The following is a 27796-nucleotide window of genomic DNA, read 5'->3' as shown; positions in this document are numbered from 1 at the left end:
CCGTGGCTTCTCACGCAACCAGCGTGAATGTGCAAACTTACCTTGCACAAACACTGCTCACAAAAACAAGCAAAAGTTAAACTCTCACTGGAGCCAAGTTCAGCAGCGTGTGTGCTCCTCATCCCGGGATCAGAGCTCTGCAACATCTGATACTCAAAATATTTACACAGAGCCGCAAGCGCTAAATTCAAAGCCGAGCTCTTGTATATCAACGTGTTAGCTACCACCCCTCTCTCGCAGTATGTTTGAAACTGTTACAGTCCAGTAACGTGTTTCTTGCTCTGGTGAATGTGCACAAATATTTGGAATTTTCTTTAACCATGTGCTCTCTCATCCATGGTGTCTGTATTTATGCAATGTAGTTCTCATTTGGCCATAATGGCACAACTAGTGGTGAATACTTGCCCCGCAGCTGCCTAATAAGAGCAGTATAATCTATTATGGTCATCATCCACGATCAAAGGACTCCTCCCCTTTGTTGACAAACACATTTCTTAAGAGTAGGCATTCGTCTCATGGACCACTGTCTAGCATTAAGAAATGTTAAACTTGTAATTGAAATAAATTTTTAAAAAAAACACATTCAGTTTTCTCTTTAAGAAAAATGGGCTACATTTAAAACAACAAGCATTGGCGTAGCCAATAGGTCTCGCTTTTGGGACCTTAAAAGTATTTAGTTATGCAGCACAATATCCTTGGTGCAACAACATCAACTGTTGCATGGCTAATCACTTACAAGGTCCCAAAGGCGAAACCTATTGGCTATGCCAATGCTTGTTTATATATGTAATATTGATGGAACACAACATTTTTAAAAGATTAGTTATTCTTCGGAAATCCTATCAAAGATCACACACTATCCAAGCAAGTTGTCTCTTAAGTGGACAGCAGTGCCCATCGTTTACTGTCACGCTACGGAATACAGTCCACTGCAAGGCAAAATCACTGCACATTCTATGAGAGTAGCCACTAACTGATATTTATAGGGCAGCAACCTAGAAAAGCTGCAATACTTTATTGACAGTTTATTACTTGGACAGAGGAAACTACAGCAAATTTAAGCGATGAGGAAGTCTGTTTGGCATAATCTTTTTACTTAAGGTAAGTGTGTTTTTTTTTTTTTTTTTTTTTTTTTGGTTTTTGTTTGTTGTTTTTTTTTTTTTTACCCTTCTTTCCCCGTTTAATGCCATTGCTTATATTGATACTGATTACTGTTCTGACTTGTCCATATGACTCTACCAAAAGTTATTTGTAACCGCAAGTTCTTTCTTGCAATGACATCCTAGTTTTGTCTCTTATAATCACAATATTACACATTTGGGCTTCGAAAACTTAAGTATGATTGCCTCAGCGAGGGGGGAGTGTAGTTCTGAGCCCTTCACGTTATTTGCTGTTTGGCTGCTTTCCAGTGTGTTTAATTGGCTAATGAATGGTCATTGTTTACTGTTCTTTTTATGGTAGATCAGTAAGTGTCTAACTTATTATTATTCATGGGTACTGACTGCTGTCACCTAGTTATGGCAATGATTGACGCATGTGAATCTTACGAAAAATACTAACCATGAAGAACTGTAGTTACAGGTAAGTATCTAATTTCATCCCCTTTTAGAAAGGATGATTTTTATTTTACGAACTTAGTGATATTACGAGACCATATTTACAAAGGCGCAATGTTTGTGGAATAAGGACTCCATAAGGGGTAGATTTAGAAAGATTTCCTATTCCAATATCTATCTATAGATGTAGCTATATAAATATATTTAATTTCCGATAATATTAAAATGAGCTGTTTTGAAATCTGGTTACAACTACTGTAGTGTCTTGTGAGTTAGCGATGACTGGACCCTTTTGGTGCCAGATGTGACTGTAGAACTGTGACGCAAGTATGTTTAGAATTTTGAATTGCAGTTACATGCAGAGCAATAAAGATGTGACCAAGCCCTCTGTGTTGCTTATTTGTTTACGAGTACCCAGGCTGGGGAGGACGCTACAACTGGCGATGAGATGGGGGGGATTATGAAACCCAGCAATCCGGAAAACTGAGATCGCGCTCAGTTTGCAGTGGCCCAGCAAACTGCTCATTCATGCCACATGTGCCTCAGTCCGAGTGAAGATCGATGTCTGCCATTTGATGACTCGAAGCGCCACTCAAGGCAGCGTGAAGCTTTTGAAGATAATGAAAGGCTCACTGAGGGGTTTAGTCATCGTTGACCAAAAACCTGCTATTAAGGCCGTGAAAGAGTTACTGTGACCCTATGTGACACCGAACTATAGATCGTACAGTATGACAACCCGGTACAGAGAAGTGCTAAACAGTGCTAGTCTAGTGCAATGTAGCGCTAAAAGAGAAACGATTTCTGATGTAAAGAAACGCTAAACGGCAGTAAAACCAGGTACGAAAATGCAACAAGCAGTGACAGCCAGGTGCAAGAGAACGCTGTGAGTAGAATCAGAGCTACATTAGAGGCTGTGATAATCCGATATAGAGAGAGTACGATCACGCTTGACAGAACCTGAAAAAAGAGCCATGCGACCTTGGCACCAAGTGCCGCAACCCAAGCACTGGGGTTGTGCTTACGAGGCTGGTGAATCACATGGGACCGAGTGAAAGGCTGTGAGTGGTGGTTGAAATAGTGAACTTTTATAATGACTACTGAAAAGAGCGCAAATATGGCGCTGCCTTCTCCAACCCACCGCCTCGCTTCGATACCACCAAAAAGCTAAATATTTGGTGACAGAGGGACTGCCTGGATAGAAATGTTTGTCATCGATGCACTGCAAGTAACTGATAACGAAAAGAATGTCAAATACCTCAAATGTGAAGGAGTAAAAGAGGTCATAAAGAAACTGCAGTGAACTGATGGAAGTCGTATATCGTCAAAGAAGCGTGAAATCTCAAGTTCAGTCCAATGTCAATAACGAAAGAGCCTTTCAGTCAGGATCGACAAAGCTGGTGAAACAATCAACAAATTTGTTGAGTGACTTGATATGCTCAGCAAATATTAAGTTCAATGATGAAAAAGCTATACATATCCGAGCTATTGACAAATGTATGTCAGATTCATTCAGATGGCGAATGCTGAGAGAACCCCTTAGTCTGAACCGAGTTCTCATGGCTGCCAGAGCTGAAGAACGTGCTAATTGACAAGCTGCTGACATGGAGGCCTGAGGTGCCCAGAATGGATTAGTCATGAACATGTAAAGTAAGCAGAAACACAAAGTTGAAGGATCCATGGTGATGTTTCAAAGGAAAAAAAAACATGCTTAAGAGATGTATTTTAATTTCCATACGAAGATAAATGTCCCTTCACTGGACAAGTGTGCTAAGACTGGGAAAGAGAAGCATTTTGTAGTGATTTGCAAGTGAAGAAAAAGCTAGGTGCATCACGACGAGAATTCAAAATGGGTGCTCTAATAACCCAGAAACTATGTTCTACACGCCTTCAAGGCCAAGTGGCAACAAACCGCTGAGTCAAATAGACACTTAATGAAGTCCATCGCCATCTAAATCTTTGTCCAGTAGTTCTTCAGTTTCATTGTCCAGTAACCGTGAGGAAGATCGATAATGATGTCAGAAAAACGTGTGCATGTTGGACTGGCCGCATGCAAAGAAGAATAAGAGTCAAAAGTTGACGAGTAAAATCACATCAGTCATTCAACCATTGTCTGAAAATTACACTAAAAGTAAATGGTTTCTCCATATCTTTAATTATAGACAGTGGTGCGTCGATACAGGCCTGAGGAGAAATGCAATGAACTGTCTGCATTGCTCCGTCTCACACCGTCAAAGACTAAAGTGTATACATGGGCTGCATCAAAGCCATTAAATAGTCATGGTTGATTTGTGGCAACCATGAGAGGCAAAAAGGAAAAAAAAGTACAAGCACTCGTTGATGCTCTACAAGTTACTGCGTCAAGTGCCTTTTTACTCTGGTTCAATATTGCTGCTATTGGACTGATATCTGCACTACAACATGAATGCTCATCATGAAATAGTGAGTTGGTTCCTGTTGTTTCATGGATTAGACAAACTTAAGACCATGAAAGTGCAATTGCATATCAATGAGGACGTTCGTTCTGTTGCTCAAAGACGTAGACTAATTGCATTTCATCTCCAAGAATCTGTTGAGAAAGAGCTTGAGACCTCACTAAAGCATGGTATCATTGAGCCATCTACTGGTCCAACCCTGTGGGTTTCTCTCATAGTAATAGTACCCAAAAGGGACAGTGAAGGAGCTGTACGTATCTGTGTTGATATGCGTCAAGCTAGCAAGGTAATTGAAAGAGCACGACATCCGGGTCTGCACAGTACCGACATGATCACACAGGTAAATGGTGTTTAAAGTATTCTCTCACCTTGATCTGAACAAGGTATATCATCAATTGGAATGCAAAGGAAATTGTAGGTACATTACCAGCTTTTCTACGCGTATGGATTTGTTCAGATATAAACTATTACGTTTCGGTGTCATTATCTGTAGAACTTTTCCAAGATGTTGTTCGATGTATCATACAACCTGTCATGAGTGCATTTAATTGCAGTGATGACATATTGGTTTTCTGAACTACACGAGAGGAACCTGATGAAGCTCTTACGCGTGTTGTTTACTTGCGGATAAAGGTTTAACTTTGAGTGCGGAGAAATGGTGTTTCCCAAAATTCAAATTCTTTGGCCATATCTTTTCTGAGGGGGTATGACGCCGGATGCAGCTAAAGTGCAGGCTTTGTTAGCCACCAATCCCCCACAAGATGTTACCATGTTACGTCCATTCCTTGGCATGGCCAGTTACAGATACATACGTCACTTTGCCAAAGTAAGTGCTCCTTTAAGAGTCCTAACAAAAAGAAATGCTTCATTTTACTGGTCACTCGAATGTGAACAAAGTTTTAAGAAAAGTAAGCATACATTGAGAACACTACTGAAACTGCCTACTTTGATCTGAAACTTCATGCAGAGGTTGTTGTTGACACAAGCCCAGTCGGATTGGGTGCAATCCTTGCCCACAGTGGTCACCCTAATGCTCGAAGGCATACTGTGGCATATGCCAGCCCAAGTTTCACAAACTGAACGCCCCTAACGTCCCTATTCGCAACCTGAGAACGTTTAGCTGTGGTGTTGGCTTCTAAACATTTCCACATATTCCTGTATGGAAAACCTTTCACTCTTGTAACCGATAATCAAGCATTGCTTATCTTTGGCAATCCAAAAGCCAAGATGCCTCCTAGAATTCAGTGTTTGGGTTTGCCACTACAGAAATAGGACTACATTATTGTGCACCAACCAGTGAAAGCTCAAAACCCTTCTGACAACTTTTCACGATTGCAGTACAGTGTCATGGTACACTTTTTCCAAAGTGGCTGAAGCCTACATTAACTTCATCGTAGAGACCAGTACACCTGCTATTTCATTAGAACAAATTATTACTGTAACGAGAAAAGAAACGGACCTATTGATACTAAAAGACATTCTTGCACATCAATCCTGGAGACAGCGCACTACCTCTCTCACGAGACCTCGAATATCGGAAGGTAAAAAATGTGAAAGATGAACTGTCCATTACTCAAGAAGGTATAGTCTTACGAGGTTCGTGAATTTTTATACCAGCGAGTCTGCAACAGCAAGTAATAAAAGTAGCCCATGAAAGACATTGTGGAATTGTCGCTAAACGAGCTCTCCGAATCTGAGTTTGGTATCCCCATCTTGACGAGAGAGTTGAAAAATAATTGAAGTCTTGTCATTTGTGCAATTGCTCATCTCCCAGAATCCCTCCACATAGCTTGAACATGTCGGATTTACCAAAATATTGATGGGGATGAATCCCTGATTTCTGTGGTCCTCTGGTCTATGGATATCCCCTGATGGTGGTTAACTACTCCTGTTTTCCATTAGTAGAAGATCTCTCATCGATTACTCAAGCAAGAGGTCATCAAGAGATTAGATTGCATTTTTGCAGCATGGGTTGTTCCTTCAGTTCTAAAGTCTGATAGTGGCCCACCTTTCAAAAGTTGAGAATTCAGAGACTTAGGGTCTCATCAATGTGAAGCATCAGAAAAGCTCACCTCTCTGACCACAAGCAAATGGCATTGTCAATTAGCACATTTAAAAAGACAGTTCAGCGTGCTGCATTGAAGAAGCTTGATCTGAAATCATCTCTCCATGCTGGTCTTTGAGGTTATCGGTCGACTCCGCATTCAATGACAGTTAAAAGTCATGCTACCCTGATGTTCGGGAGAGCCATGGCGACTAACTTACCGCAATGGACTAACAAAAGATCTGTAACAGATGGTGAACTTCTTCAACCAGACTTGTGCTGCAAGCAAAAGATTAAAGTATATGCTGACAAGTGTCTGTGCCAGAATGCTACTTTCAATGCAGGAGATAAGAGTATTGATGAGACAACCGAGAACGCTAATCTCATTCTTCCTTTGATGCTGAACCCTTCAAAGTTGTGACTAGTAAAGGACACATGGTGAATGCTCACCATCCTGGAAAGTCAATTACACAAGATTCACTTCAGGCACCTGAATCGTCATGTGCCAGTTCCTATTGTCAGAAATTAGACCAGTTCAATTGAGACTGTGGAGAGCCCCCTGACTGCAACTGTCCCAACATCACTATTGCCAGTCATGGACGCTTCTCTTCTCACCGCCTCAGAGGATACGATCTGGGCATTTGGTCAGAGCTCCACGATGACTTGGAGAGAGATTTTTAAAAGCTTTGATTTCTGGGCGGCGTGGCTTAGCAAGCCAATATGGCGGTCGCATGCTGAGAGTGCTCCGGACACCTCAGTAATCCGTTGTCATACTTCTCCTCCTAAGACTTACTACTGGCGAGGGCACCTCTGCCAATGAGGTGCCCCCGCATGTGGCAACCCTAATCTGTTTTTGCAAAAGCTGCATGAGTGGCGAGGTGCCGCCGAGGATCCTCCCGAGGCAGCGCGGCCTGCTGTAAAATGGCGCCGCAGAGACCCGCTTCTTGGAACAGTCCAAAACGCGCCTGAAGCATTTCCAGGTGTCAGGCGGCTGATCCATACGCTGCATTCTCCGTTGCTGCTGAGCAATATATGGTGCTGGTGACGGGATTTCGCCAAAAGTGCGGACTGCGGCAGGGGGGCTGCTACGTTGCCTTCCAGAGCACCCGGTCTGTCAGCAGTGGACCACCCTGGCGGGCCTACAGTAGGGCACTGCGCTGGACTCTACCCGCGATCGGCAGTGATGCTGTGTGGGCCTGCCTCCCTCCCCTGAAGGCCAGCGAGATGATCCTGGGGCTGGGGGCATGAGGTGAAGGGAAGGTGCCATTGTGTGAGTGAGTGAGGGAGGGTCGCTGGTTGTGGTGAGGGGCCGCTGCAATGCTTACCGGGCCAGTTCAGGCCCCCCTGGGTCTGCCACTGGCCTTGAGCTCTTGGCCATTGATCGGGGGGACCCCCCCCCCCCCTAATCTCTACAGGGACAACGGAGAGGCACTGGGCTTACCCCCCACTCCTGGCACTGGCTGATGAGCAGTAGGCACTGCGCCGTGTGTGTGGGGGGGGGGGGGGCGGTACCAGAATATAGACGTTGCAGGGGTCGGGACACCTCAGAGGAAGTCTACAAGACCTTGACTGAGAGTGGACCCCCCCCCCCCCCCCCCCCCAGCGAGCAACATGTGGGCTGCAGTGTCTGTAAAGGAGGGCTGCAGCGCTTGGACATGAACTGACAAGGGCCCCACACTTCGATTATATGAATCTCCTTCTTCCTTCCCTACCTCCCCTCTGTCAAAGGCCACAAGGAGATCCTGGGCCAGCCACTGGCTCGCTGGGTGGGAACCTGCTGGAGGCAGGCGCAGCCCTGATTGCTGGCCTGGGGGGGTTGGGGGGTGAATCGAGGCAGCTTAAGAGGTTTAACACTAGCGCTGCAGTGGGGTCCCGGCACAGTGGCCGCCAGAAACTGCTTACAGAGGGCCAGCACCAACATCAGCCCAAAGCTCACGAGATGACTTGAGGGATCCGACACCATGAGGTCGAGGCCCCGCAATGCATAACCCCTGGGGCCCTGCCTGTTCTCCAGGGCTGCACTGAGTCTGCATTGCGCCCCAGGGGTGGTGTTGTCTCTAGCTACTCACCTGGGGTTGCTCTGAGGGCCTTATACTCTACTTACCACCGGACTCTTCTTCATAGTTGAGGGGGCATCCCAAGCCCCAACCATGAGTGAAGAGTAACCGCACCTTAGGCCCATGGTGGGCTGGTGACGCTCAGACTGATTGGCACCCGGCGTCCGCAGCCATGCTGGCACTGCAGCCATCCCGGGCGCAACCGCTTAATTCTGCACACAGCCGGCCGGGGACTTAGACGCTTGTCCCTTACCCTGCCTTGCGCTCTGTCCCCTTTCTGGCTGCACACATTGGGCCAACCGAATCCCCGGCAAACCTGCAATTAAGTGAGATTCATCATGGGAAAGGATAAAGGGACAAGGACCCAACTGACCCAAACCAAATGGACCAACATGCAGTCAGTACCCCCACCCAGAGCGAATCTGCACTTTCCACGACCGGCCTCCCCGAAGGAGACCTGGCTACCATACTGCAAGCCAGCAAAGCCTGTCGAGTCGATGGAAACCAAAATTGGGGGAAGTCCGGGTGGACATGGCTTTCCTCCATAACGCGACTGCCCGGGTGGCGGCAGCGGGATCCCGTCTGTCAGGCGTGGAGGACGACGTCTCCACTCTGGAAAAAGCAAGTGAAGCAACTCCTGTCCCACACGTCGGACCTCCACAAATGGGCTGAAGGTGCTGAAAACCGCTCCTGCTGGAACAACCTCTGCCTGGTCGGTCTTTCCGAAGGCACAGAACCTACCCAGGTCCCCACCTTTATTGAGGAATGGATTAGGTCCTGGATGCTGGCTAACGCCCTCTCCCCATGGTTTGTAGTGGAGCGTGCCCACCATGCTCTTACCTCGAAGCCACCGCCGGGGGCCCCCCACACCGGCCAATCATGAAAATCCTCAACTTCAGGGACCTAGGCGCCATCCTCCAGGAGGCACGCTCCCATCCAGAGCTGCTCCACAAAGGGGGTCAATCTTATGCCGTTTCCTGACTACACCAAAGAGGTACAAGCTCACAGACCCTCCCCCCACCCCCTTTTTTAAAAATGTGAAACAAAAACTACGTGCTCTCAACTTTTCCCGCTCGTCTTAAGGTGATCTTCCAGGGCAAATCACTTTTCTTTGATACGCCAGAGGCGGCGAGGACCTGGGCCGTTGAGGATTGCCCAATTCGCCCTGTGAAGAACATCCCTACGATGGACCCCTGGCCAGGGCTGGGCAGAGCCACGCCGGCGCCCCCCTTGGACGACGCACTGGGTCCTGGAGAAGGCATAACACCCGCGGAGCATTGTCTGCCCCGCCGGCTGGCTTCCCGTGCGAAGAAGTGAATCGCCTGGACTTCTAGACAACTCCAAGGGCCCAGATCTGACGATCACAAGTGATCCCAGTGGCTCCCCGAGACCCAGCTCTGTGGATTCCGATCTATCACGTAGCCCCCGTATCTGAACTTCAGCGCCACCAGTATGCAAACTTCAGTTAGAGGAACTGGTATTCTTGCACAATGATGGACTCAGCAGCTAGCTCTATAACATGCCCCACCATTGACTGACTGGTCAATTTGTTTCTATTTCAGGTTTGTTCATGGGACGGCAGATGCTTCATTTTGGGAAGTATGTGGTGGGGGGGTTGGTTGGGGGTTTCGGCTGGGACTGTTCTCCCAGCACCATGTTGTGTTAGTCATTGTTATGACGGCACCTTACACTGCACCCAGGACCTTTCCTGGGCTGATCCCTATGATGACCCCCAGTGCGTCCGGCCTTTCCCAGAGCCCATGGACTTAATCTACCTTAGTGATTCTTCCCGCTGGGTTCATACTTATCCACGATGCCCAATCCATACACTGGGGTTGAAACCCTGACGGTCCTTTCATGGAACGTCAACAGCCTCTTAGATAAAATCAAACGCTCTGAGGTATTGAGATACGCCCGGAGTGTCAATCCTGATGTTCTAATGTTACAAGAAACACATTTGATGGGAAATCACTGTCCCTCTCTGGCGCTTCAGGGATTCAATAGAGTTTGGCACTCCAGATTCTCTAGGGGTTCTCGCGGGACGGCAGTCCTCCTGCGACACTCCTTCCCTTTTTTTCACCGACCCAAGTGCTCACTGATTCACAATGCCGGTTCACTACTCTTACGATTACTCTGGGGGACTCTGTTATTAATCTCATGTCACTATATGCGCCCCGGCGACTTTAGAACTCACCCTCTGATACGCGCTTGGGACACTTCCTCAAGGTCTGACCATAATTGGTGGGGGGGGATTTTAACGCCTTCCCTGATCCCTGTATTGATGCCATGGGTGCCTCCACATCCCATAGGAACGGGGGAAGCAAAAAACACCTCAACGACTGGGCCTCCACATTGGGCCTCTGCGATGTCTGGCGCACTTGGCACCCTCAGACACCACAGTACACACACTTCAGCTGCACACCATACTGACTCTCATATAGACCTCCTTTTTATGCCTGCCCCAGACTGTCAATCTGTATTCGACATTCAAATATTGGTGCGCGGAGTGCTGGACCACTCCGCGCTCCTCTTGCAGGTGGTGGGCCCCTCTGGAGCGCTGTGACCCATGTGGCATTTAACACCTGGTTTCTCCAGGACTCAGAGTAACTTTGGGAAGAACTCGCCACATATTTTTGCACAAATGAGGGTACAGTGCAACTACAGGGTACATTGTGGGAGGCGGGTAAAGCCACAATCTGGGGATATGCGAAAGACTGCAGGTCCAGGACCGCCGACTCGCCCAGCACTAGGCCCAAGCCCTCTGCTTGGAACCCTCGTTGGGGGCCTGGGAGGGAGAAGCGGAACGCAGTCAGCTACAACTCGTACGTGAGGAGATCAAAAATTTCTCCCTTGAATCTGCCAAACTGATCTGGACAGTCTCTGTGGCCAGGGTCTACGGAGGGGGTGACAAAAACGGCAAATTACTCCATTGGCTCGCCACCCATCCCATGGCCAACCGGATTGTTATTACAAAGAGCTGTACTCTGCGGATCTCTCCCATAACCCACAGAATAGCTCCTCCCCATGGCCAGCCGGATTGTGCCTGAGATCTGTGATGCACAAGGTCAAATCTCTCGCACCCCTGTGGCAATTGCACAGGCATTCGCGGCCTATTACAAAGATCTGTACTCTGCAGATCTCTCCCATAACCCACAGAATAGCTCCTCCTTTCTGCAGGATAACCCCCTTCCGCGGCTCTCCCAAGCTGAAAGTGCTAGCTCGGACAAACCCATCACGCCTGAGGTAATTGGGAACGCTATCTCCTCTCAAGCCACCCCTAAGACTCTCGGCCCAGTTGGGCTTCCTGCGGATTATTATGCAGCGTTTTGTGAGACATTGATCCCGAAACTCCACGCCCTCTTTAAGGAGACTATAGAAAGGGGTGCCTTCCCATCACTCGCAGACCGTGCCACTATTGTGGTCATACCGAAGTACCGTCCAATTTCCCTGATCAACACTGAGGTCAAAATCTTTGCAACCATCCTCGCCACCCGTATGAAGCAGGTGCTCCTCATCCATCCTGACTAGTGTGGCTTCATGCTATGCCGTAGTACGAGGCACTGTTTCAGACGTGTACAAATAGCCTTGCCCATTGTATTCGCCTTTCGCCATACCTGGCCCTTGTGCTACTCAACTTTGAAAAGGCGTTTGACATGGTGAATGGGTGCTACATTAGGGATGTATTGGGAGAGAGCGGGATTCGGGCCCTCCTACCAAGGGATGGTGAAGGTCCTTTACTGTACTCAGTCAGCCAGAGTCCTCATAAATGGCGCACTGTCGGATGCATTTTTGATCGAGAGGGTAACCCGCCATGGATGCCTGCTTTCCCCTCTCCTGTTTGCTCTCGCAACTGAACCTTTTGTGTGTCGTATCCTCGGTGATGGCCAGGGCTGGTGTTGGCAGGAATCTCATGAGGACCGGATTGCCCTCCATGCCGACATTGTCCTCGCTCTGTCAGACCCGGCCCAGTCAGGACCAAGATCTCTCCACATCCTCTACCTGTTCCAGAAGGCTTTGGGGCTGCATTTCAACCCAGCCAAATCTACGGTGGTACCTCTCCATGTTTCGAGGGAGTGTGTGGACTGGCAAACAACCATTCCCTTACGTAGGCTCTCATTTAAATATCTCTGGATCTGGGTGGCACTCCTTCCCGAACTGATCTGGTTCCTTAATCTCACTCCACTCCTCAAACATGTGAAAGAGGACCTTCGTCGTTGGCAGACCCTCCCGTTGAAGCCTCTAGGCAAAGTCACACGTTTTAAGATGATTCTCCCCAGTCTTCTATACAGCATTCAAAACCTTCCACTCCATCTCCCTTGCCTTTTTTTGCCGCATAATTTACTCAACGGTGCTGCTTAATCGTCCTGCCCTGCTGCATAATTCCAGTGGCCCTGGGTATGGCTCATGGCAGGTTAGGCTGCCCCATCCCTTTATTTTGATGGCAATTCGAAATCCCTGGTGTCTGGGGGCTGCCTATTGGGGGTAATCCCCTCCATCTGGCCCTCCAGGAGCCAGAGAGACTTGTATTTTTGGGGTTGTTGTGTAAATTGAGTCTCTGGCTCAGCTCTGCAAGGTTTGTTTTCACAATCACGGGTGGCATGAGTAAGAGTTGTCTAATGTGAAAGACAGGTTTTTGTTGCCTGACAGAATCTAATCCATCACATAGTTTCCATTTCATAGTTGAAGTGGCGTCAATGATTTTGGGTTACTACCAGTCCCTAAGCAGGCATTCAGGGACACTGGTGATTAACAAAACCATTTTGTTCCTCAATACCACACACCCAAACTGTAACCAAGACACTAACTAAAAAGCAGGTTTATTTTCAACAGTTGCACCCTGTTGATTAGCACATCTAAAATAACCACACAGAATATAATTAAAACCACATAAATGGATGTTGCAAAAGATGAGAATAAAATTTACATTTCTACCATAATTAAAATATACCCTAATGTGCCAGGCAAGGTGAGCATGGAGAGGTATAAGTTGCAAGTAGAGTTTCTTTGGGGGAATCCATGTACTGTATACCTATTTACAGCAAAGCAGGCATTCAGGGACACTGGTGATTAACAAAACCATTTTGTTCCTCAATACCACACACCCAAACTGTAACCAAGACACTAACTAAAAAGCAGGTTTATTTTCAACAGTTGCACCCTGTTGATTAGCACATCTAAAATAACCACACAGAATATAATTAAAACCACATAAATGGATGTTGCAAAAGATGAGAATAAAATTTACATTTCTACCATAATTAAAATATACCCTAATGTGCCAGGCAAGGTGAGCATGGAGAGGTATAAGTTGCAAGTAGAGTTTCTTTGGGGGAATCCATGTACTGTATACCTATTTACAGCAAAGCAGGCATTCAAGGACACTGGTGATTAACAAAACCATTTTGTTCCTCAATACCACACACCCAAACTGCACTAACCAAGACACTAACTAAAAAGCAGGTTTATTTTCAACAGGTGCACCCTGTTGCTTAGCACGTCTAAAATAACCACACGGAATATAATTAAAACCACATAAATGGATGTTGCAAAAGATGAGAATAAAATGTACATTTCTACCATAATTAAAATATACCCTAAAACCTACTTCTATGTGCAAGGCAAGGAGAGCATGGAGAGGTACAAGTTGCAACTAGAGTTTCTTTGGGGGAATCCATGTACTGTATACCTATTTACAGCAAAGCATTGTAATTATCAGTAGTCTGGAAGGCTGTGTTCCCTGCGAAAGGCAAATACGTGGCGCTTCAGCATTACTTCCTCCCGGACTCTGGCTCGATATTAGCTCTCTGTAAAAAGTGCGATGTGGCAGCATCTCTGGCAGTCAAGTTTTTTTGCCAGTGTCTTGCAGGATTTGGGGGTTAGGACTGCTCCCTAAAACTCTAGTTGCAAGTTATACTTGAATGATGAAATTATTTTTAGCTCAATAGTTTGCCTTTACATTTATTATAAAATACGGTTATACATTTTAAAAAAAACCATAACCATGTTTTTACACCTAAATACATATATTTACTGTTAATGTTAAAATATAAATTTTTACACAGTTGCAAATAGTGTTAAGGTTAATCACTTATGAAGTATAAAACATGCGAAGAGAGAGCCTGCAAACTTATCTACGACGTAATGGTTCCCGATATATAACCTATGCTAAGGTTGCATACTATTCTAAAGCTAGGTAAGGTTCAGCTTGCAAATGAAAACCCAGTAATTTTTATTACCAATTAATTGGTATGGTAGGTTTATTTCAGACTTTGGTTTACCCCCCAGAAAACTGTAGATTAACTAATAAAATCTGATTGTTTCCATCATGTCATTGTAAAGACCGAAGAGGTAGCATCTAATTTAGAAAGGAAATAATTTTAAATGCATAACTGTATATTTTGTACTATCTAAATGTTTGGCTATTTTTCCATTCTAAAGAGTGCACCTCTTCCTGTTATGGTAAAAGGGAGCACGAAGCAATGTGATACTTCAGTCCTAGCTTGAGCAAAGGCAGTAATCGTATTCTCTTTGATAAATGGATCTCTGACCTTAGTGAGATGCATCCCTAAACATTTAAATCTACTTCCATATACTTGCGAACTGTAAGGGGGAGCACCAGTCAATATCAATTAATGGCAAACTCTAAGTATTTGCCTAACACCGTGAAGATAATGGTGTCATAGTCTAAGTAAAGAGCATATCCTCTGAGAACAGATAAACATGCTTTTCTTATGCGGCCATCTAATAGAGTCCATTAATGTGGACTCCCTCTGTATCCAGCATCCCTAAGTAGCTCTTTTGTCGGTGCAGAGAGCACAGAGTACAATGTGCAGTCCCTGCCTTCTTCCTCTAATTAGTGTGAATGGTCAGGACCACACCGCATTGACATAAATTCTGGTCAGTGGATTGTGTACACCAATCCAACTCAAGAGCGAAACAGAGGAGCCTGACCCATTTCTCCAAGTACCTTCAGAATACAGGATCGCCCCATTGAATTAAATACTTTTTCGGTATCTAAGGTTAAGATCATTGCATACACTTGTACAGTCTCCGTAAACCTTGTTCATCTATTGGGTATAAACCTGGATTGGTCCAAGTTTGTCAGCCACTCTAAGTGATTGGTATGATTGTTTGCAATGATCTTAATATATTTATGTACATATAGGGAGGTTGGTCTGTAGAAGACCCAATGCCATTGCAAAATTTTGATTCTCCGTTGCGTGTTTATAAGGAAGTTTTATAGGGTAGTATTCCAGATAACTTTCCCTGGTGGTTCAGTGGGTCCATTCCTGCTTTGGGATAGCCGTTGAGCAGGAATCCTCTCTGTAGATATATTGTTGGGAATGGGAGCTTTTACACTTTCCAGCAATACCTCCACTGTTGAGATCAATACTAGCGAAAGGGAGCAGTGCGCCAAAATGCTGCAGGACCGTTCTTGTGCTAGAGCGGCTTCCATTGGGGACAAGATGTCCAGTGCCCATGGCCTTCAGTGGAAGTTATTCCACTGCCAAGCAGGTGGGGAGGGATGGGAGGAGAAGGGAGAAGCCCTCTGGTCACATGGTCTACACTCCGTAATTGCATAAGAGGGTGTGACCTCTTCCTTCTGTGCACTAGTGGTATTAATGCAAAATGTCACTACTCTAGATCGTTTGTGTACCACTTGGACATCAGTTTGTAGGTTTGCCCAAACTATTGCATTCATTTTATTTATTTTTTGCTCCAGACCGGATTCTGTAGTTGGGCAAGCTATCATCTCTAACATCGATGCTTAGCGACAGTCTCCTTCTCCCTCAGCATGGTTGTTGGTTAAACTGGTTACACTAATCTAATGTTTAAGAATGTCAGAGTGATTTTCCGTCATGCTGAAAGAAAATTCACATGTAAACCTAGTTCCCCATCCTAATAATTGTCTCTGAATTCAAAAGGCCCAACTTCCTGCCACAGAGACCCTGATCTTAGCGTACGAGTCTTAGCAGATCCTTCTCACCCTAACTGACCTTAAAAACAAACTGCAATCACTCGGATGCTACTTCTAGAATTCTGAACTGACAATGGGGTGAATATATTATTAATATGATTGTTTTTATTTTTTTTATTTAACCATTTTAGGCAAGGAGCACAATTCCTTAATTTTTGTTTGGTCAAGTTTGTCGCATTGTTGTGATTTTAACCCCATTAGCTGATTTAAATTACTGTCTAATTTTAAAACCAATAATGTCTCCTATGGGGTTATTTACTTTCTAAATTGATTCCAAATTGGAATAGGGTATATCTGAGAAGTGTGTTCTCGGTATCAAGCACATGTGCAAAGAAATGTTAATGACTTCAGAGAGCAAGTCAAGATAGATACGTTGGTTTACAAGTAACTAACTTCTCATTTGTTTTCCTCAGCTCTATAGTAGTCATTCTATCTAGAAATCTACCTGAAAGTATTTAATACAGCGTATTTCTTTTTGTTTCCGATTAGGGTTTATAAGTTTTAAACCAGCCATTATAAAGAGCATTGAAAAAGGAGAGGATCCGTTTTTCTTGGAGTGTGTGAAAGTACAAGAGCCCCTTGAAAAAAGGGAAGAATGCTTGTCTAGAGTTGGTCCAGTCACTAATCATGACAAGAGCTACAGAAAGGCAGAAAATAGGAAAATGATGCTTGACGGTATTAGGAAACACCTAGCATCCAGCAAGAAAAAGATGACTGCATCCGTTGCACCCCAGGAGAACTCTGAGGTCCTTGAAATGGAAGAGAGATCTGCCCGTCACCCGCATGACTCCAGCACCAAGCAGAAAGGGATAGGAAAAGAGAACCCTCTTTCTAGTCGCGATCAAAGTTTGAAAAACAGTAATGTGTTGCTGGACAGGAAGGGGGAATCTTTGAGCATTCCTGAAAGCACCCACATTATCGAGGCCAGTACAGGAAAGGAGAGCCCCTCTGACCGGCAACATCAGATTATGGAAAACGAGAATATCTTGATGGGAGGAGAGGTATCACCATTGAGAACTCTTCTGGACCCGGAGAACAAAAATGGTTGTCTGGAAGAGAAAACCCCTACTTTTAGGCAAAAGGCTTTTGAAATCCGTCCGTTAAAAGAGAAGGAGCCACATTTGCCCATTTGCCAGAGAGTTCACAACAAAGAAAATGGTGTACAAGGAATAACTCTGCCTTCTATACATGATCTGACTTTTGAAAACCATAATACATTCATAAAAAGAAAGGGGTCACCTTTGAGAGCCCCGCTGTACTCTGACAACATTGATAAGCGTGTTAATCAGAACACCACAAATTGTAATCATGATCAGGCCATTGAAAACAGTAAGTTGCTTGAACATAATGGGCCTCCTTTCAGAGACCTTGAAAGTGTTAACATCAAAGAGAATGCCGGGCATGGATTGATACTACCATGCAAGTGCTATCAGACTTTTGAAAACTATAATAATTTAATAGAAACAAATGGGTCACTTATCCAAGTTCCTCAAAGCTCGAGCAACAAAGATGTGTGTTTTGAGGAAAATAACACTGCTTCCAGGCATGAGGGTTTGGAAAACAATATGTTGATGAAGACGTCTCTTTTGAGAGCTCCTGAGGATTCGGACAATAAACATCATGGTATTGAAGCGGAAAGCCCTCCTTTCAGACATGATCAGAATTTAAAAAACAATAAGTTGATAGAAGAAAAGAGATCCTTGTCGACTGATTCCCAGAATATGCAGAGCAAAGAGATTCGTACAAAGGAAGTCAACCTTCCTGCCAAGCACGGTCAGACTTTTAAGGATCAAAAAGGGTCCCAGTTTGGAGATCATCCGAACAAGCCCAGCAAACAAAACCTTATAGAAGAGGAGAATTATCATTCCAGGTGTATTGTACTTTTGAAAAAGAACAACATTTTGATTGGAGGAAAAGGGCCAAAGCTGAGAGCTCGCCAGGAAGCAGAGACAAAAAAGAAAGACATTCAAGATTCGAGCCCCACTGACCGGCATTGTGAAAGTTTAGAAAATATGTTGATACAAGAGAAGGGAGTACCCTTGAGAGGTACCAGAAGCGAACATGGCAAAGAGAAAACTATAGAAATAAACAACCCTCCTCCCAGGCAGTATTTGAAAAAACGTAATTCAAAAGAAGGGAAAGACTCCCTTGTAAGTGCATCGAAGAGCATGCCCAGTGCTGATGTTATCAGCGGGGCCTCTTCGATGATCCGAGGGAACCAGTATTACAGTCTGAGAATGAAGATAATAGATGAAACTGCACTATCAGTCCGGAAAAAGCCAACCTCTAAAAAGAAAGCAAACGCAAAAGAAAGAATATTGCCCATCAAACGCCAGTCCCAAAGTGAGGAGGAACAGAAGAAAGAGAGCGAGAAAGTCATTCAGTGGGAGACGCAGTCAGCCAGGAAACCTATTGTTTTCAAGAACACAGAAAATGGTGAACTTCCTTCAGTAGGTGAGCCAACAAAAATAATTGTGTCAAGATTTTATATTGAATGTTTTGTCATTTTACATGAAAACATATTCCAAGAACAGGCAATCCAATGCTCCTTTTGTGGCCTGTCATTAGAATGTCTTGGAAACCCTTTGACCGCAACTGCCTGACCTTTTATTGTGTCTGTTAAAAATATACGAAGTATTCCATAAAGGTGACACCGGTAGGAAAAGTTGTATTTTAATCTTGCACAAAGGTGTAGTTGTCATCTCATTACATTGCCTTGGTTTTTACATGGGTTTTTGGTCAGTTTTATTCTTCACCCTATTTCCTTATTCACATGGTTTATTCTTTTGCCATAACCCCTTGGTGCTATTGTAGCACCCTAATATCAAATTAAATGGTGTCTTTACAATACAGTGAAATGAGTGCCCTATCTGTGTTGTCAGTGACTTTGCAATTAAAGCTTGCTGTATCCACCCACAATTACTTAACGGGTTGAATAGTAAATGTAATACAATATAAAATGGAATCACAAGCTTACCTTGATTATTGAAAATAACTCTTCCAATAGTGCTTCCAGAAGCACGTTCTAAGCACTTCGATTATAGTGATCTCTGCTACAAATTGGACCACAATCCAAAATGTTACACTCCTTTTTGAGGTGCAACAGTTTCCCTTCTTGCCCTGCAACCGATAAAACATCTTTGAAAGCTCATTAAAAGTCACAAAGAGGGGTTGCGGCCAATGGGCCAAGATAAATTGACATCTCTTTGCCACCCTCCCCATCCGTAATCATTCTTTGAGCTCCTGCATTCTGCCAAAAAAGGGCAAGCAGCTACAGTGTAAGGGGGCCTGTGGGAACTGAAAGTTTACTCCATAGGAAATTGTGCAGCGGGGGATGGGAAGAGCAGGCTGCAGTTGCTGAAGCCCCAACATGCTGGCCACCTGGGCCAGCTGTGTTTAACACTGGAGCTGGAAAGAAGGTGAATGCTGAAGGTTGCTGTCCTCTCCAGGAAGGTGGTGGAGGCTGTGGCCCGCAGCTTGTAGGATTATAACTGGCTGTGGAGGTGCCAACCAAAGTTCCGATTAGACGGACCTGGATCAGGCCCCCTCTCCTTTTCTCTCAATTGGTGGGCTGCCTTTACCCTCTGTGCCTGTCACCACTTCCCCCAATGAGTAGACTGAAAGCAGACCCTTGGACAGACTGTGCAGGATGGGGCCTGCCGTCTGATGCTGCCAGTGCACAGGCCTAGTGTGTGACTAACCGTGTTCCCCTAGTGGTGAGCCAACTACCCACAGTGGTGCTGCGCAAGATTGACTGTCACTGTGGCCCCTAGTGGTGGGTCGCTATCCCCAGGGGTGTTGTGCAAGTTTTCTAGTATGAGCGCGACCTGAGTGAGCACATGGACCAGCAACAAGCAAGCGCTAGTGAACTGTGTGTAACGAAGAACTGGAGAAGAAAAAGGCCTCAACCTAGACAACCTCGAGTAAAGGGCACAGCACCCCTCTAGCCCCAAACTGGCCTCATTCAGGGGGGAACATAAAAGTGAGTGCAGCTTGGGACCTAAAGGATGAAAGGTGTGGGGGATAATATTCTCCCCCAGTCCCACCTAAATAAACAGGTGTCCGTAATGTGAATTGGACAAACTAACTCATTCCTCAACTGTAGAGGTGGAACATGGGGGGGGGGGGGGGGGGAGCGGAGTGCGACCTTGGGAGTGACTATAGGTAGGTGCAAGCCACAGTGCTATCAAGTCTAGGGATGGGCTTGTTGCTGTGGAGGCTGAAAGTATGTCTCTTCCTGACTGGTCCCTCTGACTCCACAACAGAAGCTGCATCTTGATGTGAGTACTGCACATTCATAGACTACTGTGAGACCACGACCATAGTCAAGGACGAGGTGGCCACCAGTCACAGGTAAAGCTGGAGCGTTATACCAGAACACCGCAGTTGCAAGAAGCTGCTGTCTTATGGGCCCCAACCTGTGCACTTATTAGTCCTCCTCTGCTGAAGCAATACTGCAAGCCATCAGCAACACCAGGCTCTCTTTGGAAGGCAACCTGAAGTAAATTCTAACAGATTTATCCCTGATGGCCTCTGCAAAACAGTAACGTGAGCAACAAAGGTGTGGCCTTTGGGGAGCATGTAAAATGGTTGCGATAGGGCGGGCAATTTACTTGTGATGGGGTGGCCCATTTACAACTGCATCAGCAAAGATGAGAAGATGCATGAGGTGGAAGATTTAAAGGTGCAGATTATATGCACCTTGACCACAGGCAAACAGAGGACGGCCTCAGTCAATTAGAAACTCTCAACCACCCAGAGGGAGAAGATGTTCGACACTGCCCATTATGCTTTGCTTCATTCTCAACATACAATTTATGAATGAGGCGAAAAAGCAGACAAACTGCTTTAATGGTTTCCCAGCAGGAAGATGAAAACAAGATTGATCCCTCTCAATACAGGAGGTTTCAGGACAATGGATCTCTGATGCCTCTGGCATTGCAGATGCCTTGGCAAGGTACAATGAAGCATTGTATGCTAGGTGAGACTCCCTGCAGATAGAAAGGGAGTGCTGGATGGCACTAGCCCTCACCATGGAGAGGCTGTTGGTGGCAGACTAAACTGAGCTAGACCTATCAATTGCAGCAGATGAGATTCCCCTGCCAATTATGGATACACTCTCTGTTAATGTCCCTGGACCAAATGGATCCCCACAGGAATTCTTCAAGAAATATTCCTCACTGTTACAGCCACTCATACAAGCTTTATTCAAAGAGGCACTAATTGCTGGCATGCTTCCACAAGGTCTGTCGAGTGCCTTTAATCTCAGTAATTTTGAAACCCCGCAGCCTCCTGCTCTGTGCTCATCATGCCGCCCTATCTCATTGATAAATGTCAAGGAAAAACATCTAGACACAGGCGGAGTAAAGCCATGCGTACCGTAATCCATAGTGATCAAAGTGGCTTTATTCCATTCAGGAGCACTAGGCACTGTCTCCTGACCACAGTAGCTAGCCCTAGCATACTCGTGCAAACTGAGTGGCCTGTCAGCCCTGCTGTCCCTAGATTTTGAAAAATCTTTTGCTCAGTCCATTGGCCCTTCATTCATTTAAGCTTTCGATGCCTGTTTCCGGAGGTATGTCGCAGTACCTTACATTGACTCTTGGGCTCAAGTGAAGGTAAATGAGGTGTTTTCTCCCCAGTTTCCCATTGCTCGCAGTACATGTTCGGACTTCAAACCCTCACCACTCTTATCCGCACTAGTGATTGAACGCTTGGTGGAGTAGATACGTGGGGATGCACCCCTAATAAGCATTCAGTGGCTTAGTCGTGTGAAGACCGTGTCGCTTTATGCTGATGATCTGCTTCTAAATGTTCATCAATCTGCTAAAACGATCCACTGCAGAACCCAATTGTTAAAGGTATATGGAGATGCCTCTGGCCTAGGTGGGAAAAATCTATGTATATTACAGTGCAGGGGGCAGCCTGCAGAACTGCTAGGCACCAGCTTGAGTATTGCAGATGATCATTTTAGATACTAGGGTATGATGGTGGCTTAAGATGAGAGGAGGAGCTAGTATTTGAATGTTACCCCACTGCTTTGAGAAAATGAGAATGTAAAGTATAGGTTGCTTTGCCCCTCTCCATAAGGGGTAGAGTGGCACTGAATAGGATGTTCATGCTGCCCGAATACTCTAAATGAAAACCACCTATACCTGCTCACAGCACAGTTATTTAAATGCCTCCAGTCCTTATTCAGTCATTTGTATGTGCCAGCAGTGTGCTACGGGCCTCATTTGAAAAATGTGTGCAATCCACTGACGGTGGACTTGGAATACTGGACAGTCAAGCATATTAATGTATTGAGGATTAGGTTTTTCATGATTGCTTGGACTTTGCGGTGCGGTTAGAATTAGACCTCTAGGAGCCCCATGGCCTCGTACTCTCCTTTATAGAGCCCCCCCAATTCCCCATGCCCTACCTCCCATTACCAGAATTCTATTGATGTGCTGTAATGCAGCCTTGAGGCAAATTAATGTGGCAGGGAATACTAACAAATGAAACCCCAATGTGTCATGGAGCATGTCACTAGCAGGTTATCGCCCTAAGGGTTTTCACTTCTAGGACCTCATTGGCATTTCCAAATTAGGTGACTGGTGGGCATCCAGCCACAATAAAACATCTGAGCATTTAGCAAATGTGTTTGCTCTCAGTAAAAGTAATTTCTTTAGATATCTGAAACTCCGTCAAGCGTTAGTAAATTACAAAGAGAAATTAAGTGTCACCCATTAGAGGTCAAACGCTGTTGGGTAAAAAGGGGCATATATAAGATTTATAAATGGCTGTTGCTCAATGCACCAAACCTCTTTCTACAGCGGAGTGGAAAATGAGAGCAAACTGTAGCACAGCTGAGGATGAAATTGGGTAGAAGAAGGGTGACCCTATGATGTCTGGTCTCCAACTTCTGCCGGAGACTCCTACACTTTAAGTATCTCCATACGGTGTACTACTACCCAACCAGGTTATGTTGGAGAGGTAGAACATCCTTCCTCCCAGTTGTCTGATTCACTAATAAACAAAGCCTGTTCCTAAACTTAATATGAACATGCCCAGGAATTGCAGGGTCCTGGCAAAACATCAGTATGAGTTTGCAGCAGTGGTGGGACATTTGCTGGACCTCCTCGATCCTAAGGTACTGCTTTTGGGGATTATGGGTAGTTGGGAGGATGCAGTGAGCTCCAAGATTCTAGTAGGTATTGGATTACTAATGGCCAAACAGAGTATAGTACAAAAATGGAGGAGAGGGATCCCCCCCACTCTGGTGGAATGGCGTAGAGGTATAAACCAATGCGCACTGCAGAGGAAAACCTTTATAAGAGGTCTGGATGTATGAGAAAATGTCAGAAAATAAGGGGTCTGTGGCAGCAGGAAGCGGGCTTCAATGGCTAATGTGGGTGTCTTGCAGTTGCCTGTACCTTTTCTGTCTACATTACAACAAACATGGTACTTTTTTTCAACAGTTGCTACCACAGCACCCTACGGGTCAGACTCCACAGGCTTGTTACCCGAGGCCCCATCCTACCGACCTCTTCCCACCTTCTTCTTTACCCTCTACTGTCCTCCACTGCCTTCAGCTCCATCAGCTCCCCCATTCCGAGGGACCTGTCCCCCAGGCATGTTAATAGACCTTTTGTCCCACCAACTTCAGAGGTCCTAGATGATTCAGCTCCGCTAACTTTATAAAGTCCGATGTGGAAGAGGAGGAAGGCGAACTTCAGGCAGGAGATGACGGAGGTACCAATGTAGGAGACAACTACATAATACGCAAAGACAACAACCACCTGTCTAAAAGTTCAAATTGCCAATGACTTCAGTGAAACAGCAATGCGTCCTTTATGATTTCAATAATCAGCCAAGGAAACCTGTTCAGGAAACCTGTACAGTCCATATCTTTTCTGGGTTTTGTCTGGTTGGAAGGGCTAAAGCTAATGAACACGTGCTACAGTTCCAGCAATAATGTCCCGGCTGGAGAAACAGTATAGAGCTCCACATTCAGTCCCAGCCTGCTCTACTGGCCATCTGAAGCCAGACTTTGTCATAGCATCAGCGGTTTGACGAAGGTCTAAAAACCCCATCACACCAGCATTGGCTCCTCCAGGCAGAGGTAGAAGACGTATAGATAATGTTGTCTGCAGGACTAGTTTAATGGCAGCAACCTCCATTAAGGCTGACAATGCTCTGGTAATTTTAGGTTGTTATGATCACCAAATATGGCATGCCATTGCACCACTGCTCTATCTCAGCCTAGTATGTAAAAAAGAGGCTGCCAAGGCAATACTCAAAGAAGGATAATATACATTGACAGCCATCATTGATGCAACTATGGACATTTCAGACAGTCTTTCGCCAGTGTTTTTTTTTGACGCAAGGCTGATCTAAAGCCTTCCACCCTGAGGTCCTATCCAAAGTCCTTGACTTGTCTTTTGATGATTATCACCATATTTGGAAAATTCAAGGAAGAAGCTCTCAAGTCTCTAGGTGGAGACTGACAAAGCAAACCTATTAGGACTTCTAGTTTACTGCCTTTCTGGTTCATCCACTTTTCCTGGCTCATGCAGATCCCAGACCAGCTGGGGAGGATTCAATAAATATGAAAGTCAAGGTCGACAATACTAGTCCTGAACGTCAATCCGGCTATGAACAAGCTTACATCCACAACAAAATGCAATGATATGTAAGATCAGGACAAAAAAGACGTGGGGAGAAGGGTTTCCTTTTTTTGCCTGTACTTGCACAGGTCATACTTTACAGAGGCCACCTGTCTGCCCCCCAAAAAAGAATATCCTCTCCGCTTTAGATCGCTGCAACACGAAATAGTAATAGAGGTCCCCCAAATCCGAGAAAAAAACTGGATTTTTACTCCAGATCTTTCTTGATTAAAATATCTGGAGACCAATTCTTGATCTCTGGCAACTGAATACAGAAGTTTAGGAAGAAACCATCTTTTTGAATGATTATGCTTCAAGATGTCCTCCTGAAGATCCATGGAGGGTATTATCCGACTTCCCTTCATCTTCAGGACTCCTACTTTTTTTTCAGTAGCAGGATAACCTTAATCTATTCAAGGTACTCCCTTTCAACCTCCAATTAGCACCTCAGATTTCCACCAGTGCATATCGCTAGTTGCTGCTTTCCTCTGGCAACCAGGTCACCAAGTGTACCCTTATTTGAATGACTGGCTCGTCAAGGCTTCTATCAAAGGAAGAGGCAAAGGCTTCTACGAACCTCCTGTATCAATCTCTTAAGAGGTTAGGTCTCGCATTAAACCAAGAAATTCTCTTTAGAACCCCACAGGAAAATTCAATTCCTGGGCGCGATACTCGACACATAGTTGGGAAAGGTGTTCCATTTTCAGAAAGAGTGATGACGCTTCACGCCATGTTAAAGAACACGTCTACCAAACTGTCAGTCAGTACAAGTCCCTATTAGACCTGATGTCATTTTGTATAGGCCTCATAGCAATAACTAGATTTTCAGTGGAAACCAAATCAGCAGCTCTTGGAACGACACAGTCCAAGTCACGACGACTCAAACAAGCACTATTGTGGTGGATATTCCCCCCCAAATCTAATGGCAGGTCTCTTTCCAGCCTATACCAGACAGACGTGTGCTGACAACCGATGTGTCCATGGACGGCTAGGGTGCTGATTTGCAAGAATTGTTAACCAGAGGTTTCTGGTTCATCACAGAGATGTTTCACATCAGTGTATTAGAACTCCAAGCCAGAAGGCTAGGCCTACAAGTCTTCTTTCAGAGACTGGTGGGTCAAACGGTCCTCATCGGAACAGACAACACAGCTATGTTCTATGTTATGTTAACAGACTTGTAAAGCGCATGACTGCCCCAGCAACTGGGCGTCCCAACGCTGAATCCGCAGAGATGGAGACTGAAAGACAATACAAGATACAGGGCGAAATCAAGGGAAGAGCTAGGTCTTCACTGTCTTCCTGAAAGCCCTATGGTCTCGTATGTTCCTGATAGTGCTCGGGAGGGCATTCCAAAGAGATGCAGCTAGAGCCCGAAAAGAGCGACCGCCAGCCCGGGCTCTTCTGACACGGGGGTGCACACCAAAAGTTGGTGTGATGAGTGGAGAGCACGTTGAGGTTAATCGGGCGTGAGAAGATTGGTTAAAATGCAAGGGGCCTGGCCATAAAAAAATTCTGTGAGCGATGCACAGAGATTTGAACGTAATTATTTTTTCCACCGGGGGCCAGTGTCATTTATGTATATAATGTATATATTTGATCGTGGAGCAGGACCGCGGCAGCAGCATTTTGAACCCTCTGATGTCTGCCTTATTGGCTCCCAGTTACAGTGAGTTGCAGTAATCTAGTCTGGAGAGTATAGTGGACTGGATGATGAGTTGGCGAGTATGGAGGTCCAAGAACCAGAGCAGCGGCCTTGGGCCGTGTAAAAGGCCAAAACAACTGCCCACCGCTAGTTTAGTCTGTGCCTGTCCAGCCACACACCCATATTTTTTACAGTATCCTTGGGAGCAGGAGGTATTCCCAAGGCCGTGGGCCACCATTGGTCGTTCCAGAGAGGAGTGTCTCTGCCCACCAGGAGGATCTCCGATTTACTTGCATTAAGCTGCAAGCAATTGGTCGTCATCCATTTTGCGATGGCCACCATGAAACTTGGTGACATGTTGATCAGAGGGGTTGGATATCGAGATGACAAACTGAGTGTCCTCAGCGTAAGAGACCATAGAAAGGCCTCTAGTTTTGGCCACTCCCGCCAGGAGCTGGACATAGATATTGAATAATGTCGGACTAAAAGCTGAGCCCTGAGGAACTCCATGGCGAACAGGGTGCTTCTGGGAGCCATAGGGAGAGAAGATGACTTGAAGGGATCTGTCGGCTAAGAACGACGCAAACCAGTTGAGAACCGAACCTTCTAGGCCGATCTCTTGAAGGCGCCGCATCAAAATTTTGTGCAATACCGTATCAAAAGCAGCACTAAGATCAAGTCGAATCGGAGCGGAGGTCAGGCCCTCATCCAAAGTGCCCTGCAGTTGGTCAGTCACAGCCAATAAAGCTATTAACAAAGAAAGTAGCTAAAACCTCGCATTGAGAGTTGGAGAGAGTGGTCGAGGCCCTGGCTGAGGGTGGATTCTTTGTCACTAAGCAAAGTGAAGATGCTTTTAGCCAGGTTGTTGCTACTCTTTATAGTTTCAGCAATATAATCTGCATGTGCTTTCTGGCACGATTTGTGATAGGTCTTGACAGCAGAACGATATTTGGTTTTTAGGGCAGGGTCGTATTTACATCTCCAGGCCCGTTCACGGACCATACAATCTTTTTTTCATCAGGGTCAGGCTCTTGTTAAACCAAGGATTGGTATAGGTTCTGCGCCGTGATGCAAGTTTGGCAGGGATGTGTTTGTCAAGAGCCTGCAGAAGCCATTCATGGACACATCTATCAGCTGCCTCAACATCCTCAGGCAGTTGGGGCATTTGGGAACTTAAAGTGTCCATGAGCAAGTTAGTGTTAAGCTTATGCCAAGGGTGTTTTAGCAGCGGCTCAGGGTAGGTATGTGGTGGTTGATTCTCATAGGGGAGTACAAAGGAGACGGGAAAGTGATCAGTCAAGCCATGGGAAGGGAGGGTAGGACTCTGAGGGTAGGAATATTGGAAAATACTGGGTCAAGAAGATGACCTGCCAAATGAGAAGAGCCGCAGACGGACTGCAGTAGTTGGCATGCAGCTGCAGCAAGATCTGCTAAAGAAA

At 45.6% G+C, this 27796-nt stretch overlaps 1 protein-coding gene across 1 annotated transcript in view; it reads left to right on the top strand.

Annotated features, from left to right (window-relative positions):
• LOC146816492 (uncharacterized) overlaps window positions 1–27796 on the top strand; it is a 401972-nt gene that overhangs the window by 40294 nt on the left and 333882 nt on the right. The window contains exon 6 of the mRNA XM_085609516.1: window positions 16557–18521. Within this exon, the coding sequence (XP_085465642.1) occupies window positions 16557–18521 (1965 nt within the window). The remainder of the gene's footprint in view (window positions 1–16556; window positions 18522–27796) is intronic.

Source organism: Triturus cristatus, chromosome 6, assembly GCF_964204655.1.
Source record: "Triturus cristatus chromosome 6, aTriCri1.1, whole genome shotgun sequence".
Lineage (NCBI taxonomy): Eukaryota > Metazoa > Chordata > Amphibia > Caudata > Salamandridae > Triturus > Triturus cristatus.
This window is presented reverse-complemented; position numbering and strand designations above follow the sequence as displayed.